The sequence below is a fragment of the Cucurbita pepo genome, chromosome LG01, assembly GCF_002806865.2.
Source record: "Cucurbita pepo subsp. pepo cultivar mu-cu-16 chromosome LG01, ASM280686v2, whole genome shotgun sequence".
NCBI lineage: Eukaryota > Viridiplantae > Streptophyta > Magnoliopsida > Cucurbitales > Cucurbitaceae > Cucurbita > Cucurbita pepo.
The window spans coordinates 16022522-16039886 of record NC_036638.1 but is presented as its reverse complement, the minus strand read 5'-3'; the positions used below and the strand labels follow the sequence as shown (position 1 = coordinate 16039886).

The 17365-nt window shown below is 35.6% G+C and overlaps 1 protein-coding gene across 3 annotated transcripts in view; it reads right to left on the bottom strand.

The window, feature by feature from the left end:
* Window positions 1–17365, bottom strand: part of LOC111789292 (sodium/hydrogen exchanger 8) — a 48807-nt gene that overhangs the window by 8935 nt on the left and 22507 nt on the right. For all 3 annotated transcript variants that reach the window (XM_023670015.1, XM_023670029.1, XM_023670022.1), the window contains 6 exons: window positions 13931–14162; window positions 9576–9878; window positions 8306–8403; window positions 5507–5638; window positions 5208–5426; window positions 4892–5098 (listed from right to left, as the gene is read on the bottom strand). In XM_023670015.1, the coding sequence (XP_023525783.1) occupies window positions 4892–5098; window positions 5208–5426; window positions 5507–5638; window positions 8306–8403; window positions 9576–9878; window positions 13931–14162 (1191 nt within the window). The remainder of the gene's footprint in view (window positions 1–4891; window positions 5099–5207; window positions 5427–5506; window positions 5639–8305; window positions 8404–9575; window positions 9879–13930; window positions 14163–17365) is intronic.

Here is a 17365-nt window from a genome sequence, read left to right as displayed (position 1 = left end):
ATCCGTCCTCAAATGATTTATTTTCCTCCATAATTGCAAGATTCTTCCTTTGGGGTCTTGTAAATTAAGGCCAATACCAGGTATATAAGTAGTGATTTCAAATTCCAAGATTAAGTGTACTCTGGAAACTTTACATAAGACAGAGTTCGGGTTTTTTGGGGGGTGATAGTGGAAAACTTGACAAATAAGTCACCCTTACAATCACTCAACAATGAGATTTTCACATCAAATGGATCTTGATTCAAATCTTTCAAAGTCATTAGATCATTTTCCTTGTTTGAGAATCTTCTCCCTTCTTCTATTCCATTCCGGAGAGTGACCGAGACCAAGTTAGTCACGTTTTCATACATTTGGAATCTAGGCTCTTCTAGACATCATTGTTATTTACTCATTTTTTTCCTTGTTTTTTCTTTTTTTATTGTCTTTGATCATTCCTTAAGTTTCAAAAGTTTGATCCTGTAAATCTAACCCATTTTTTCATTGAGCAAAAGGTACAAANGATTTTGCTTCCTCTTTGGTCTTGTACAACCTGTCCGAAAGTGTTCTTTTTCTCCATTATTCCAACATGTTGGTCTGTTTGGAGATTTTTCCCGTTCTTTGATTTTGATTTTGATTGGCCATGTTTGTTTGAGCCCTTCCATTTACTTCTTCCCCTTTGGTCCAAACTGAGAGTACTACCAGATGAATCTCAAATTTCTCGTTTGCAAATACTTTCATTCAGAACTACATCTCGAATTTTATTGAACTTCAGTTTCTTAGATCTCGGGAACTGCTGATCGCAACAACAGTATCCAAAGACAGACTCGGGTAAAGATGACATCAAAATCAAATACTTTAATTTCATCTTCAAAATTAATTACCACCGAACTCATTTGACTTTACAATCATATTGAATTCATTTATATGATCTACAACAAATCCACTTTCAAACATTTGTAGATTGAACAATCTCCACGTCAAATACACCTTGTTCATAATAGATGGTTTTTAGTACATATTTGACAATGCCTTTAACAGATACGTCATTGTCTTTTCCTTGATGATGTTGAACGCCACATTTTTTTTAACAACGTCAACTGGATCAACCCTAGAATCCGTCGATCCTTGAGCTTCCACTGCTTGGTCATGGTATCCGGCTTCTAACCAGACAAGAGTTCGTGAAGATTTTTCTTGTACAAATAATCTTCCATCTGCATATTCCAGAAACCAAAATCGAATCCATCAAACTTCTTAATTTCAATCTTTGAGCTTTCCATCTTCACAGATCGTGGTGAATACCTCTTAGCTTTGATACCAATTATTAGGACCGCAAACAACTCACACAACTTGATCTAGATGAATACAAAGAAAAGGAGAAAGAAAATGCAAGGAGGAATATTGGCTAGAGGTTTATATTGATGACTTCAAGTATGTATAGGAATAGAGAATGCAAAAGAGTACATTTTCAAAGTATTGCCTAGGGGATATATATATGATTCAGTTTTCGATATATAGCTTTACTAGATATAGTCATTTACTATATATAACTATCTACCATATAGTCATCTACTATATATAGTTGTTTAGTGTATATGACCCCATTTACTATATATGCCATTTATTATAGTGTTACAGTGCATAACCATTGAGTAAGCTATAATAAGCAACCAACTCTATAACCTAACATGCTTATCCATGAGAATTCATATTTATACTCCCTACCCTATAACCTAACATGCTTATCCATGAGAATTCATATTTATGCTCCCTACCCTTGTGGACTGCTTGTAAATCATGTTGCCATGGCCTTCCAAGGAGTATATGGCAGCATCCTAAGATGTCATGCACAACTTGATCTTTGTAACTGTTTCGAATAGAAAAAGGAATAATACATGTCTTTGAAACTTGAACCTCACCTCCCTTTTTAATTCAACTAATTTTATATGGATTGGGGTGTGGGTTAGTTTTGAGATTCAAGGCATTCACTAACTTTTTTGACATGATATTTTCACTGCTTCCTTTATCAATTATAACATTGCAGTTTTTCCCATTGACTGTACATCTATTCTTGGATAATGAATGTCGTTGTGTGGAAGAGTCTGTTTTAGGTGTAAGAAGTAATTTTTGTAAAGTACAAGATAGTTGGTCTCCTTGCTCAATTTATGTTGTTTCCTCCTTGGATTCTTTGCTCGATCCGTCCTCAAATGATTTATTTTCCTCCATAATTGCAAGATTCTTCCTTTGGGGTCTTGTAAATTAAGGCCAATACCAGGTATATAAGTAGTGATTTCAAATTCCAAGATTAAGTGTACTCTGGAAACTTTACATAAGACAGAGTTCGGGTTTTTTGGGGGGTGATAGTGGAAAACTTGACAAATAAGTCACCCTTACAATCACTCAACAATGAGATTTTCACATCAAATGGATCTTGATTCAAATCTTTCAAAGTCATTAGATCATTTTCCTTGTTTGAGAATCTTCTCCCTTCTTCTATTCCATTCCGGAGAGTGACCGAGACCAAGTTAGTCACGTTTTCATACATTTGGAATCTAGGCTCTTCTAGACATCATTGTTATTTACTCATTTTTTTCCTTGTTTTTTCTTTTTTTATTGTCTTTGATCATTCCTTAAGTTTCAAAAGTTTGATCCTGTAAATCTAACCCATTTTTTCATTGAGCAAAAGGTACAAAATAAATCACATTGGTTTTTCGATCGAAAGTATTTTGTGAAAATTTCGTTTTTTTCCTCTTTCTCTATCACTATCCGCGGGTTCAGTGTTTGAATCAATAGAAAACCTTTCTTTTGTATCTATATGAATCAATATTATTACATTTCAATTCCTTCTCGATATCTCCTAAGGAAAATTCCAAACAGGATCCAAAATTGATGGGTTAGTGTGAGGTTAAGGATTATGACTTGAAAATTCCAAACAGGATCCAAAATTGATGGGTTAGTGTGAGGTTAAGGATTATGACTTTCGTGGTGAGTCTCTGATACCCTTTTGATGACCTATGTTGTGTTGAAAGGATATATATATATATATATATATATATATATATATATATATATATGATCTAACTGATTGTGCAAAGCCTATGGTAGTAGCAGAATTGGGGAAAGTATGGCATAGCGCTAGACATCTTCGTGATTCTCAATCTGGAGAGGCCCATTTAGCCCACTCTTTTTACATAGCCAACTAGTTGGTGTACTCTTCCTCGATGCTAACACAAAAAAGACAGTTCTTTTCTATTTATTAGTATTAAATTAGTATTAATTATTAGTTAGTGATCTCAGCTCCGTGGTTTTTTTTTTTTTCTATGATGAATTGTTGGCACAAGTCCTCTGTTTTGTCTTTGTGGATTGAGAGAAAGTGAGCTCGATGAGAAGAGAATTGTAACATAAGAGAAATGAGGTTAATCCCTTTCAAATATACAACATGGATTCTAGCAATGCGACCTAGGTGGACTCTCATGTCAATCCAAATGAATCATCCTAGAGGTAAATTTTTTGCCTACAAGGCAAGAAGATAAGTCACAAATTTGATGCGTAGGACATGTATTTCCCTAAAGTTGGTCTATTATAGGGATCGACTGTCTTTTTTGTAAAATTGTCCGCCTGCTTTGAATTTTCCCTTTGTTTGGATGTGGAAGCTTGGGTATTTTGAAATTGTTTCAGGCAGGATGTTGTTCCTTTGCGGGTTGTGTTGCTGGTTATATCACATTAGTTCCTTCGGATATATACTTTCTTAAAACGAGCATGGTTCATCTCTTCTATTATAGTTGCTACAGATATTGCATCTGTTAAAAATAGCATGGGATGTAACTTCACCTTTTCTTTAATGTCAGAACATAGCCCTCCCTTGAATCTTGCTATTAGGTGCTGAAACCAGATTTGTTCTTGCTCCCAGACAGTGAAAGCCTTTCACATAATAAATCACTGTTTTTGAACACTAGCGGAAATTTTGGTATAGGTTATAAAGTATCTGGTCATAGTTTGCTGGAAGAAACCGACCTTTCATCAATCATTCTTTTCCAAGTTTTGATAGGTTGTTTTCCACAGCTTTGTCGATTGATCTCCAATTGTTCCCACCATGCCCAGAAACCTCCTTTTAGCTTAAGCTCAACAAGCTGAACCTTTTTCTTTGCTAGAGTGTTTGTATAATTGGAAAAAAAAAAAAAAAAAAAAAACTTTCCACACATTTTACCCAATGAAGGAAGGTTTCGATGCCCATTTTCCTAGTAAAAGTTGGTAAATCTATCTTCATTCTAGTCATTTGTTTCTCCTGTTTTGTGGCCGTTTTTTCCTTTCTTCCCCATCGCTTTCATCTTCTCCCTTCCTTGAAAAATCTAGGTCTTGATGGTTCTTTCTTTGTGTAGTAACTTTCTCATGGTTTCTTCAAGACTATTCTGCCAATCTTGGAGAATTTTTTATGTTGATGGAGATTTAGATGCAGCGATCTGTTTTTCATGAGATGTAGGCTGTCCTTGAATTGACCTGAGAAATTCCATTTTCTGCGAGATTGTACCAACCGTTTGATGAATCTCACAATATTCTCTGAATATTATCCCCTGCATTTTCTACTGACAGCAAGTGTTGAGTCATTGATCTTGGTGAGAGGGCAGGTTGTGGTTCCGCTTCTTTGTTGGTTTGGGAGGAACCCCTGTGGTAGGTTTCTTACGTGACAACCTTATAAAACTAAGAAAAATAGCGCAGGTTGTAACAAACATACGTAGCTGGAAATTATAAATAACTAATCAAAGACTCAAACACATCAATGGGGTCTCAAATCTTTCAACTCAGAAGAATAATGCAAGTCTTCATTTCTCACTGTCTTAACTTTCATTCTCTTTTTATGCAGTCAGGATTTATAACAGTACTAGAAATAACAAAGTTCTGTGGTTAATAGTAATACCTGCCACAAGAAGTCTTCAATTGAAGGATCTGATCTAAGTACCGAAAGAAACTTGTCGTGTTCAATAAAAAAAGAGAAAACAACAGAATCTGCTATCATGTCACACAAGCATGGCTTCTCAGTAAGCAATTCATATAGGCCCAAAGTACATCCATGAGTAAATGTGGGGTGCAGGGAGAACCTGTTTCTCATGCTCCTACTTTCCCACTGGAAGGAAATAGAATCAAAATGAATCAAAAGAGTGCGTAAAACTCGTGTGCCCGAATTCAGAATGTAATAAACATGACAGGATTAAAAAAAAAAAAAATCCTCTTACCTTGACCACTCCGTTGGATATAAGCCAAACACCACTAGGCTTTGAACCTTCCTTGTAAAGTGTCACACCACGTAGTTTCATAACTTCTTTTGTTGAAAGTTCAAGTGGTTCACGTACTAAAGGAGGAAGTGCCCCAAGAAATGGATGGACACTCATTAAGTTGCGCATTTTTGGAACCTTTACCAGAGGTGGATTTCTTAGAAGCCTTTTCAAGTCAGTCTGCAGTAAATGAAGCAGCACTTTATAAACAAAGATCAGTAGCTGCAATTGCAAACGAGTGAGAGAAAGATCAGGAGAACCTGGACAGCACCATGAAGATGCAACATCTCTTTCTCTTCTAGTAGGCCAACCTTCTCTAGATTTTGGACATATTCAAGTAAATGGTTGAGCACTGAGTATGTTACTTGTCTGGTTTTAACAACACGCAAAACCTGAAAAGAAGTTTCCAAGTAAGCATGTTATAGCAACTTGATGAGCATAACATACCATGAATAACCTACAAAAAAGGGGTAGAAAGAAATAAACACATTATTAAGCCCCTTCCTAGACGAACCAACCCTAGAAACATGAAATGGAAAGGTCTGGATGTTGTGTAGAAAGGAAGATAGGAACTGAAAAAGAATATTCAGATAAATGAAAAAGTTTAATGAGCATCGGTTCATTCCTGCTATTCATACTACTATAACATCAATCCCAAGGGCGACTTGTATAAAAAGGAAAAAAGAGTTTTCATAACTGGTGGCTGTTAGTGTTGCTAATCCAAGGCGATTGTGAGAAGAACGATTTATAGAGCATAACTGGTGGCTGTTAGTGCTACTAATTCAAGGTGATGATGAGGACAGATTGTAGAAGATAACTGATGGCTCTTAGTGTTACTAATTCAAGGCAATAGTGAGAAAGAAGGATTTTGTAGAGCATAAACCAAATGGAGTTTGCATAAAGGGTGACACCCACCAGCAAGTAGCTGTTGTCCATTAGAGTCATAAATTATGCACATACGAGAGCCCTAAAGTAATATGGTTTATAATTACAATAAAAGACAATATAACTGATGGATTTTTATTCTAGTTCCCCCGATAGGAAACAATTTAACAATATTTCACTAATTTCATAAATTGTAGAAAAAGGCGGAAGATCTGCCAAAGTTAACAGATTACAAATAAAATAAAATAAAACTTCCCGTTAGCTAAAAGTTCATTTAATATGTAGTTAGAAAAGAGCAAGAAACACTTACATTGATTTAAAGTGTTGAAGGAATGATCAATTTAAGGAATATTTGGCTAAATCCTACATTTGTGCACATATTAACACTTTAACTCAAAAGGCCCATATACCTCTCTAAAGTAAATAAATTGCTCCAGTTTATATTTGCGACATGGAATTAGAACTTTTCTATTAAGAATTTTCTTTTTAGAATCAAACTCTAACTCAATCGGTAAATCATTCATAGTTGTCAACCATCCTCCATGATTAAGTTTTATTTGGAGCCTTTATAGCTACTGTCATCATGACCAAATTTTATTCGGTCCGCAAATCTAACTCACACTCAGTCAGACATAACATACTCAGTAAGTGTAATTAGCCAATTCATGCATGATCCACGGAAGCCTCACCTTCAGGCAATAGATAGAGTGTTATGCTATCTAAAAGGAACCGCAGAAAAAAGAATTTTATTCAAACAGAACAATTTTCTTGAATCGGAAGCTTACATCGACACTAACTATGCTGGAACAGTAGTAGACATAAGATCTACTACAAGGTATTATACTTTTCTTGGAGGTAATTTGGTAGGAGTAAAAAGCAAAATGTAGTGGCTAGAACATTTGTTGGATTAGAATTTTGAGCTATTACAAAATGGCTATGTGAGTTCTTATGGTTGAAGATAATCCTTGACGACCAACAGATTAAGGGAGAAGGTCCGATAAAGTTGTACTATAGCAACAAATTACCTCTCAATGTTTCACATAATTCTATCTAGCATAATAGGACAAGGCATATTGAAATTGATCGACATTTTATCAAGGAGAAACTAGAGAATGAGATTGTATCCTTTAGTTATGTGTCATCACAACTTCAACTAGCAGACATACTAACACAAGGACTTCACAACTCAATGTTTCATGAATTAATATCCAAATTGGGAATAGATGTATCTATTCCTCAGTTTGAGGAGTGTTGAAGGAATGACCTTGATTTAAGGAATATTTGTGCAATTCCAAGGTTCCAAGGTTAAGTTAAGAGATCCTTTGTTGTTAAATAGTCATTCCTTTCTAGTCAGTACAGCCAAAAAGAAGCTTACATATATGAAACCTTAGAAAAAAAAAATTTCTTTTTTCTTTTCTGAAAGGATGGCCCTCCAAAATAAAACAACAAATGATACGTGTGTTCCAACCAAAGATAGCCGAAATGGACCATTATTTTTATAAACACTATATATACAATAATATGCATGTCCAGCACTCCCCATCAACATGAACAAAATATGATTATCATGTCCAACTTGGTAAACAAAAATAATTGACTTGTGCTCCATAAATAGATTTGTAAAGGAAGTATCATTCTGACGTACAGAATGATAATCAACTGTTTTAGTTCACTCAAGATATAGAGGATCAAAAGTAGCATGAAAGGCGGTTTGATTGTTACATCACAGTGGGGCAGCTGAAATCACACATACGGGAGAATGTTCAAGTGGTCCAGTTGGCAATACCGAGTGATCAAAATAGAATATCCTCCTACAGCACCACCTTAAGCTAAACTCAAAGCTCTAGGAGTATATCCATACAGCGGGCAATCTAATAAAGTGTCTATCCTTTACCTATCCTGGTATCTGATTTCTTTCTCTTTAAGTCTTATGAGAGAGAACGAATGTTGGCTAAGCCTATGAGTTGAGTAAAATAAATTAGAAGTCTAACAACAAATACGAAGATGGAACTTTTTTGAAACCTGATTTAATAACCACATAATCATAAATAATAAAGCATAGCGTCTATCAAAGTAGGCTGACAAACATAAAGAGAAATTTCTCTATGACAATGACGACCTACTACAACTGACCAAAACTTGCCCATGAAGCATCCATCACTAAACTTACAAACCTGAGGAAATGTCTCACGAACATCTTCCAGAAATTTTCGTGCTTCTTCACCTTCAGCCTCACTTTCATTAATAACAGTAGAAGCAATATCGCTATCACCTGAAATATCATAAAAATATATGTTTGTACATCATGCTTGCTTGATGTATACTAATACATGGTCATTTTTTTAACGAGAAACGAAACTTAAGAAATGAAAAGAGATTAATGCAGCAATGCTGAAGAAAAAATATAAACTCCAAAAAGGAGTGAGAAAGAACAAAACATAGAGAAATTACACATGAGAGAAGCCTGGAAAAGAGAGGAAAAAAAAACTATAAGAACAGTCGGAGCAAAGCAAGGAGATTCAACTCCAAGGAGGAGTAAAATAATAATATGATCATAAAAAGCGATCATTTCAAATGTCAAGAAATTAAAATGAAGATCTAGATTCAGAGCTCATCAAGTGGCTCCTAGTAAGAAACCAACTTCAGTGTAGAAGAACGTGATTTTGGTGATAAGGTACAGGCAGAAGAATGAAAATTTCACCCAGCTCCACTTGTGGAACTACATTCATGAAAAACTTCATCAAAAGTGACTGGCATTCTACTCAAAATGAGATGCAGAATAATTCAAACCTAGGAAAGTAAGTTTTGACTAGGAAAAATATTTAGGGGCACGAAAATTTTGATTAGTTGTCCAATAGAAAGATGTAAAATATTTTAAAATTTGAAAAAGTAAAAATTATTTGGTGGAGTGTTACACAATCAAGTTTAGACAATTACCAAGGAAAGTAAAGAATAAGAAAATAATGTTTCTTTCCTGAACCTATCATATGATGAACCATTGGGTACTGAAATGTCAACTTTGCAACATAAGATAACCAACTGGAAAATAGATTTTTGAGCAAATAGAGAATGCACAAAACAAAGTAGAAGGAGATGCACATGGGACTGGTCATCATCAAACAAAGACAATCTTCAAAAAAGTTTCCACCGTAGAACTTGGAAATTTTCACTTCAAATTTTGGAAACCTTCATCCTCCGCTGGCAAGATATATCTTAATAGATGGGCTAACTACTGATAAAATGAGGAAAGGAACTTCTGGCCACATACAAGGTTCACGAATCGAATTCTTTTGCAACTAATTGAAGAAATATATCATTCTTAAAGGTATTCTGCTCCACAGGAAATATATTCTGTAGTTTAATATACAAGATAGCCAAGGGAAAGTAGGGAAAGGAAAACCTAAATAAAGAATCCTAGCATCGCAATGGAAGCTAGCTAGTTACCTATAAACTCATGAAGCTGTTGTCTTGCAATTCTGTGTGCACGGAGAAATGCAGCACAAATATAACATCCAGATTCCAATCTTTCCACAGTGAAGTATGTAACCAACTTCTGAGGGAAAATGCTTGTCTGAAGGAACCTGTAATAATTTGGAAAATGTACATTAGCTTTTAAATCTTTCCAATCACATAAAGGCTCATTTGCAACCAGATCAAGGGCTTCATCCACAGATTGCATCAAGATATTTGCAGTAGTTTGTGTTATCCTTCCCTCGTCAAGCATCCCCCAGTAAGCAGCTTGAACACCTAATGATAAATGATTGTTTTATTTAATTGAGATCTGACATCAGATTCACATCGAATTAAGTCTAAAGCACAGAAGATTCAAAAAAAAATAAATATATGGCACATAGATAATTAAACTTCTACTTGATATAGGTCACCCATTTATTAGTTTAGTTCAATAAAACTAATTTATCAACAAAAAGTGAAAACCAATAACTAGAAAAAGATAGAAGGAAATAAACACATCTATATTTAACCAACATTGAGAAAATAAATAATCAAATTACTTCAATGATTTCAAGAAAATGAAGAGCTCGTCATTTCGATTGATATTTAAATCCTTGAGTCAAGTATATCAATTGTTGCACGTCTAAATTAGCTTATTGTTTTTCTTATTTTATTTGAGAGAGGTACATTTGTCTTTTATAGTACACAAATGATAAAATAAATCTTGGATACTAAGTAACAAAATAAGATAAATCTAAATAAATCTCTAGTAAAAAGATAAGATAAATCTAAATAGATCTCTAGTAAAAAGATAAGATAAATCTAAATAGATCTCTAGTTATTGGGTAACAATGTAGATAAGATTAACTACTTTCCTTATTTAATGGGATTACATAAATATTCCTTGAATCAAGATTTTTGCTTCAACACTCCCCCTCAAGCTGAGGAATAGACATCATCCATTCCTAGCTTGGATACCAAGTCACGAAACGTTGAGTTATGAAGTTCTTTTGTTAGTAAATCTGCTAACTTGAAGTTGAGAGGGCACATAACTAATGCATACTATTCCCTCCTATAATTTCTCTGTGATACAATGTCGATCAATTTTAATATGTTATGTTTTGTCCTATCATGCTGGATAGGACTATGTCCAGTATTGTTTTGTCCTATCATGCTGGATAGGACTATGTCCAGTATTGATGGCTGATTTGTTGTCACAGTACAACTTTATCGAACCTTCTTCCTTAATTTGTAAGTCATCAAGAATTATCTTCAATCACAAGAGTTCAATGATTTAGCCACCAAATTTTTCTTCTTACTCCTCCATGTTACCAAATTACCTCCAAGAATGGTACAATACCTCATAATAAATCTACTATCTACTATTGACCCAGCATAATCAACATCAACATAATCAACATCAGTGTAAACTTCCAATGCAAGGGAATTGTTATGTTTGAACAAAATTCCTTTTCCTGAAGTTCCTTTCAGATAACGTAACACTCTATATGCTGCATGAAGGTGAGGCTCCTACCGATAATGCATAAATTGACTAATTACACTTGTCAAGTATGTTATGTCTGGTCAAGTGTGAGCTAGATATATTTAGCTTTCCCACTAGCCTTTGGTACATTTCTTCGTCACTGCAGGTTGTTCCTTTGACTCACCCAATTTTTGATGTGGATCCATTGGCGTTGGTGCAGGTTTACATATGCTTTTTCCTATTTCCATTAATAAATCCATCACATACTTTTGTTTTGATATGAAAATGCCCTGAGCTGAGTATACTACAATACTTAGAAAGTACTTTAGTTTTCCAAGTGACTTGATCTCAAATTCTTTCATCAATCTCCTTTTGAGTTCACTTTTTTCTTCTTCATTCATCTACGTACACTAGAAGCACTGTAACTCCCCTTGTTTCTGAGTGCTTGATAAAGAAAGTGTGATCTTCTTGACTTTGCTTATACCCAAAGTCTTTCATTACCTTTGTGAATCTTCCAAACATGCCCTTGATGATTGTTTTAGTCCATATAAGGTCTTTCCGAATTTGCATACTTTACTTTTTGTGCTCTCAAATACGGGAGGATCCATGTAGATTTGTTCATCTAGATCGCCATGAAGAAATACATTCTTCACATCATACTGTGTGAGCTACCAATTTAAGTTGGCAGATAGGATAACAATATTTTTACGATGTTCATCTTTGCAACTAGGGCATTGCTTCTTGATAATCTATCCCATAAGTTTGAGTATCTCCTACACCAAAGTCATGACATTATCATGTAGTCTTCCTTGTCCCATGTAGTAAATTTAGGACCTGTATTTGTTGGTCCTAGTCCAATGAGATGTCGGAGTTTTCCCTTTCCTTTAAGGTAAGTCCGCATGATGTGAGACCCTTTGAGAAAGCTTTTTCCGTTGAGTCAGTATGATAATCAGATGGGTTGAAGGTCACCCTTCTTTTCGGCTATAAGAACTTCCTCGGAGATTTTTTATTCTTCTGACATGATGAACTAGTGGGTCTAAATTTTGAGAGAAATTGAGTCTAAAACAAAGTCATGACGGAAAAATCCTTCCTTAAACGGGTTTGGATTTTGGAAAGTGATGGTATAGTGGGAATTGTGGGTTTGTGGAATAGCCGTATATCAAAGTTATTGAATTTGAAAAGCTAGTGGGATACCAATAGAAGCTAGTGGGACTAGATAGTGGGATGATGGAATGAATTAATATGGAGGTAGTGGGACTATTGTAGTAGTAGGCTGATGGAATGGATTATAATATGGAAATAGCGGTAATGCTAGGCTCACGAACTTGTGACTTGTGATGTATGGACTTGCCGGGGACTTGCGATTTGTGACTTGAGGACTAGTAGTGGGGGCTCGCGAACTTGCGGTGATAGACGCTACTGTAAAAACAAAAAAATTGAAAGCAATGGTGATTGGACTTGCAGTGGTTGCTTAAGGTTCAGAAGCAATGGTGATGGTTTGAAAGTTGTTGAAAGCAGGAAGTTGTGGTTGTTGTGATACTCGATTGGACTTGCGGTAATACACAGAAGATCAGCAATTATGAAGGCTCCTAATGAAACTTATCACAATGGATGATCAGCGGCTATAAAGGTTATACTCGATTGGACTTGCGGTAATACACAGAAGATCAGCAACTATGAAGGCTCCTAATGAAACTTATCACAATGGATGATCAGCGGCTATAAAGGTTTCACTGAAAGAGGTACATTTGTCTTTTATAGTACACAAATGATAAAATAAATCATAGATACAGTAACAAGATAAGATAAATCTAAATAAATCTCTAGTTAATATGAACAATATAGATAAGATTAATTACTTTTATTTAATGGGATTACACGAAAATTCCTTAAATCAAGGTTTTTTTTCTTCAACATCAACTTGTGCCCTTTTACAGCTGTTAAGCTTGAAAACATGCACAAAATATTGTATTCATTAATATCAAGTCGAGTACAAGCACCATAAAAGACGGAAGAGGATGTTTCTGTACACAAGAAGAAGGAGACCAATGGGCAAATGTTTACAAAGAAAGGGACCAACAACTTACAAGTTAAAACCCAACAAAAGGGCTGAGAATGTGCTTTCAACAGCAAGGGTTCAGTCATTTAGCCCCATCAAGTTTATATCATTGGCTTATACATGGTAAACTTTTAATACTTCTGCAGCTGTTAGAATTTAGCCCAATCGGCTCCAACCTTAGCCTTCACACATAAGGCTGAGAATCAAGCCCATCTTTATATCATTGGCTTATACATGGTGACACTTAACGTGTTCTATCATATATAGATTCTTATTTTATTTTGATACATTTATCTTTCATTTATTGTTGTACTTATCTTGTAATTCTTTTATTTGTAAGCCAAAATTTTTGTTCAACAACTCCATATTTAAGGTAAATTTGGCCATCTTCTTCCATTTCTTATTAAATAAGCTGTTCAGTCCGCGTCCTTTGAAGTAATTATTTTGATCCATGAACAGTGTACTTATTCCAAAACAAAAGTCCAAAAGTATGACTCTGAATTGAATCTTGTACCTTCTATACCAATTAAGAAAAATTGACATACTCAAAATCCTAAATGGTTAGTGTCTACAAAACTTCCCAAAATACTATACACGACTTCCTCCGAGCAATTTGAACTTCAAAATGTTTTAAACTCCACAGTTTTCATCAAATGAAACCTTTAACCTGAATTGATATCACTAAATTGAAGGTGACAAGATTTTGTTCTAGCTTAAACATGTTAACTAGGTTAAATAAAGAAAATGGCATCGTGTTTTAATTTTGCAAATAGTGAAATAAATAAACCAACAGAAATACATTACCATTCAAAAGTCGCACACGAATGTCTCTCAAATTCATTGAGTCAACGTTTTGATCACTTTCAAATGCATTGTGGGGGTGCAGCGGTTCCCCCTCCACATGACTGAGACTTGTGATATGTCTTTTTACTGTAGGCCAGTCAGCAGGTCCCAGTTCCTCATCATCTCCAAGATCTCCAAAGGCATCCAATGCTTTGTTCAACATCTCATATTTTGTATAATCCAATATGCGTTTCTGTAATGTTGAGACAAAAATAACTATAAGTGGATAAGTCGTCAATTCAGCATCCTTACTCATTATGAGAATAACAAAGAGACCTACAGTGATATTGGTGGACTAAAGTGGATAAGTTGATTTGTAATTGTCAAGATGGTTTGACGTTGTCTTGAAGATGGAATTCCTCCTCAAACACAAAGTTATACTGATACCCCTCACTAAATGTTCGGTGATTACGAGGACCAACCCCTCAACTGTCCATGCCAACATTAGGTAACCAAACAAAATAAGGATGATATTATATCTCCAGTCGAAGAAAGTTTCACTCACGAAGAACCAACATTTATGGGCATCCCCATTCTAGAGGATAAAGATAAGAAAAAAATAGTCACACTGAATAGTCAGCATGTCCAAGAGAAATATAACGATGCTATATTTAAGAGCTTGTCAAAGAACTTACCCCCACATAGGAGAATTGATCATGGGATTGAATTATTACCGGGAAGGCTCTCTATGGATCTCCAATCCTTTTTCGAAATAAGAACTACGGTAGTGTGTGCCTATGTAATGGCTATCGTGCATGGAACAAGCTTATTATTCGCAAAAAGTTCCTTGGCCCATCATAACTAATTTGTTTGACCAACTTCACCGATCAAAGTACTTCTGGAAGTTAGACTTGAGATCAAGGTACTACCAAAATATTCCAGAGGGAGATGAGTCTAAGACGATGTGAGTCACCAAACACATGTGGCTTTTGAATTTCTTGTCATGCCCTTTAGCCTCACCAATGTCTCGACTACCTTTTGCACTTTGATGAATATGGTGTTTCATGAATACCTCGACAAGTTTGTGGTAGTGTACCTAGACAATATTGTGGTTTACAACCCAAGGGTGGAAGAACACCAAGTTTATTTGCAACTTGTCTTTGAGAAATTAAGGGCAAATCAATTATACGTGGAGACAAAAATGTTCATTCATACAAGAACCCACAAGCTTCTTGAAACATATAATTGAATATGGAAAGATTGGTATGAAAGACGGTAAGGTCCAACCATACGAGAGTTGAAGGTGTCACCTTCAGTCACAGAACTATGTTCATCCCTTGGATTAGCGAATTACGATCAGCAATTCGTCAGAGGATTCTAAAAAAGGACTGGGCCAATGACTGACATGTTGAAGAAGAATAACAGTGTAAATTGGTGTTAAAGATCATGTATTTGTTTAGATTGCTGTCAGTTAGTATCTAATTAAATCTCGTTAGGAGTTAGATTTAGTTTTTGATTTTATTTTATTTTGATTTGTTTACTGGTTTGTTACCAGATTTTCTTCCGATATTTAAGGTAGATTTTCTGAATATCTTTTGTATTCTCTGTATAAATATGGAGCATTCTTGCTCTCCAAAATTTAATCTTCTCATCAATTATTCAATCAATCCCTCTTTCACTAACAATTGGTATCAGAGCTATCTTCTTAAGGGATCTGTGAGATCAAAATGGGAGGAGAATCCAGTTTTTCCGCTGTTGCACCACCGGTTTTCGATGGAGACAATTATCAAATGTGGGCAGTTCGTATGGAGACTTGTTTGGAGGCCTTGGATCTTTGGGAAGCAATAGAAGAGGATTACGAGGTCCCTCCGCTTCCAGCAAATCCTACTGTAGCACAAATCAAATTACAGAAGGAAAAGAAGACAAGGAAATCAAAGGCGAAAGCTTGCCTATTTGCCGCTGTATCACAAATGATCTTCATGCGAATAATGTCCCTCAAAACAGCAAAGGAAATCTGGGATTATCTCAAGGCCGAATATGAAGGAGATGAGAGGATTCGTGGAATGAAAGCCCTAAATTTGATTAGGGATTTCGAGTTGCAGAAGATGAAGGAGTCAGAGTCGGTGAAAGAGTACTCTGACAGACTTCTCAGTATTGCCAACAAGGTGAGATTGCTTGGTTCTGTTTTAAATGATTCAAGGATCGTTGAGAAGCTGCTAGTCACTGTTCCAGAGAAGTTTGAAGCCACCATTACTACTCTGGAGAACACCAAAGACTTGTCAAAGATTTCTCTTACAGAGCTCTTGAATGCTTTACAAGCACAAGAGCAAAGGAGGTCTATGAGGCAAGAAGGAGTGATTGAAGGTGCCTTACGTGTTAAGCATCAAGACAGCAGCAGGTATAAAAACAATAAAAATTTCAAAAATCAATTGACGTATGGAGATTCATCTGCCAATTATCAGAAGACAAAAGAAGGAGGTTTCAAAAAATCCTATCCACCTTGCCGCCATTGTGAGAAGAAAGGTCATCCACCATACAAGTGTTGGAGAAGACCTGACGCCTTCTGCTCCAAATGCAATCAACTTGGACATGAAGCTGTGATCTGCAAAGCCAAAGATCTGGTGAAAGAAGTAGATGCACAGGTAGTTGATCAAGAAGAAGAAGAAGAAGAAGATCAATTGTGTATGGTCACTTCTTCCTCAAGCAAAGAATCAAGCGAGAGCTGGTTGATTGACAGTGGGTGCACAAATCACATGACATATGACAAGGAGTCTTTTGAGGAATTAAGAGACACCGAAGAAGATAAGAGAGTGAGGATTGGCAATGGTGAACACTTGGAAGTCAAGGGTAAAGGCACAGTAGCTATAACAAGTTATGAAGGTACAAAATTTATTCCAGATGTTTTATTTGTGCCTAATATTGATCAAAATATCTTAAGTGTTGGTCAGTTACTTGATAAAGGCTATAAAGTGTTGTTTGAGAATAAGCAGTGCTTGATCAAAGATGCTAGTGGCAAAGACTTGTTCAATGTCAAAATGGAAGGAAAAAGCTTTGCTCTAAATCCGACGGCCTTTATATCCAGAGTTAGTGCCACTGAGATTTGGCACAAAAGACTTAGACACTTTCATCATCGAGGTTTGCTTCAGATGCAGTCAAAGAAGTTGGTAGAAGAACTCACTGACATTGATGATGACATGCCTCCTTACCGTGCTTGTATTTTTGGGAAGCAACATAGGCAACCCTTTCCTAAACAGGCATGGAGAGTCTCGAAAAAACTGCAGCTGGTTCATATTGATCTTTGTGGTCCTCAGCGAACACCATCATTAAATGGTAATCTTTATTACATTGCTTTTATTAATGATCTAACGAGAATGTGTTGGATATTCTTGCTGAAGCAAAAATCAGAAGTTGCGGGTGTATTTTGGAAATTCAAAGCCAAAGTTAAGAATGAAAGTG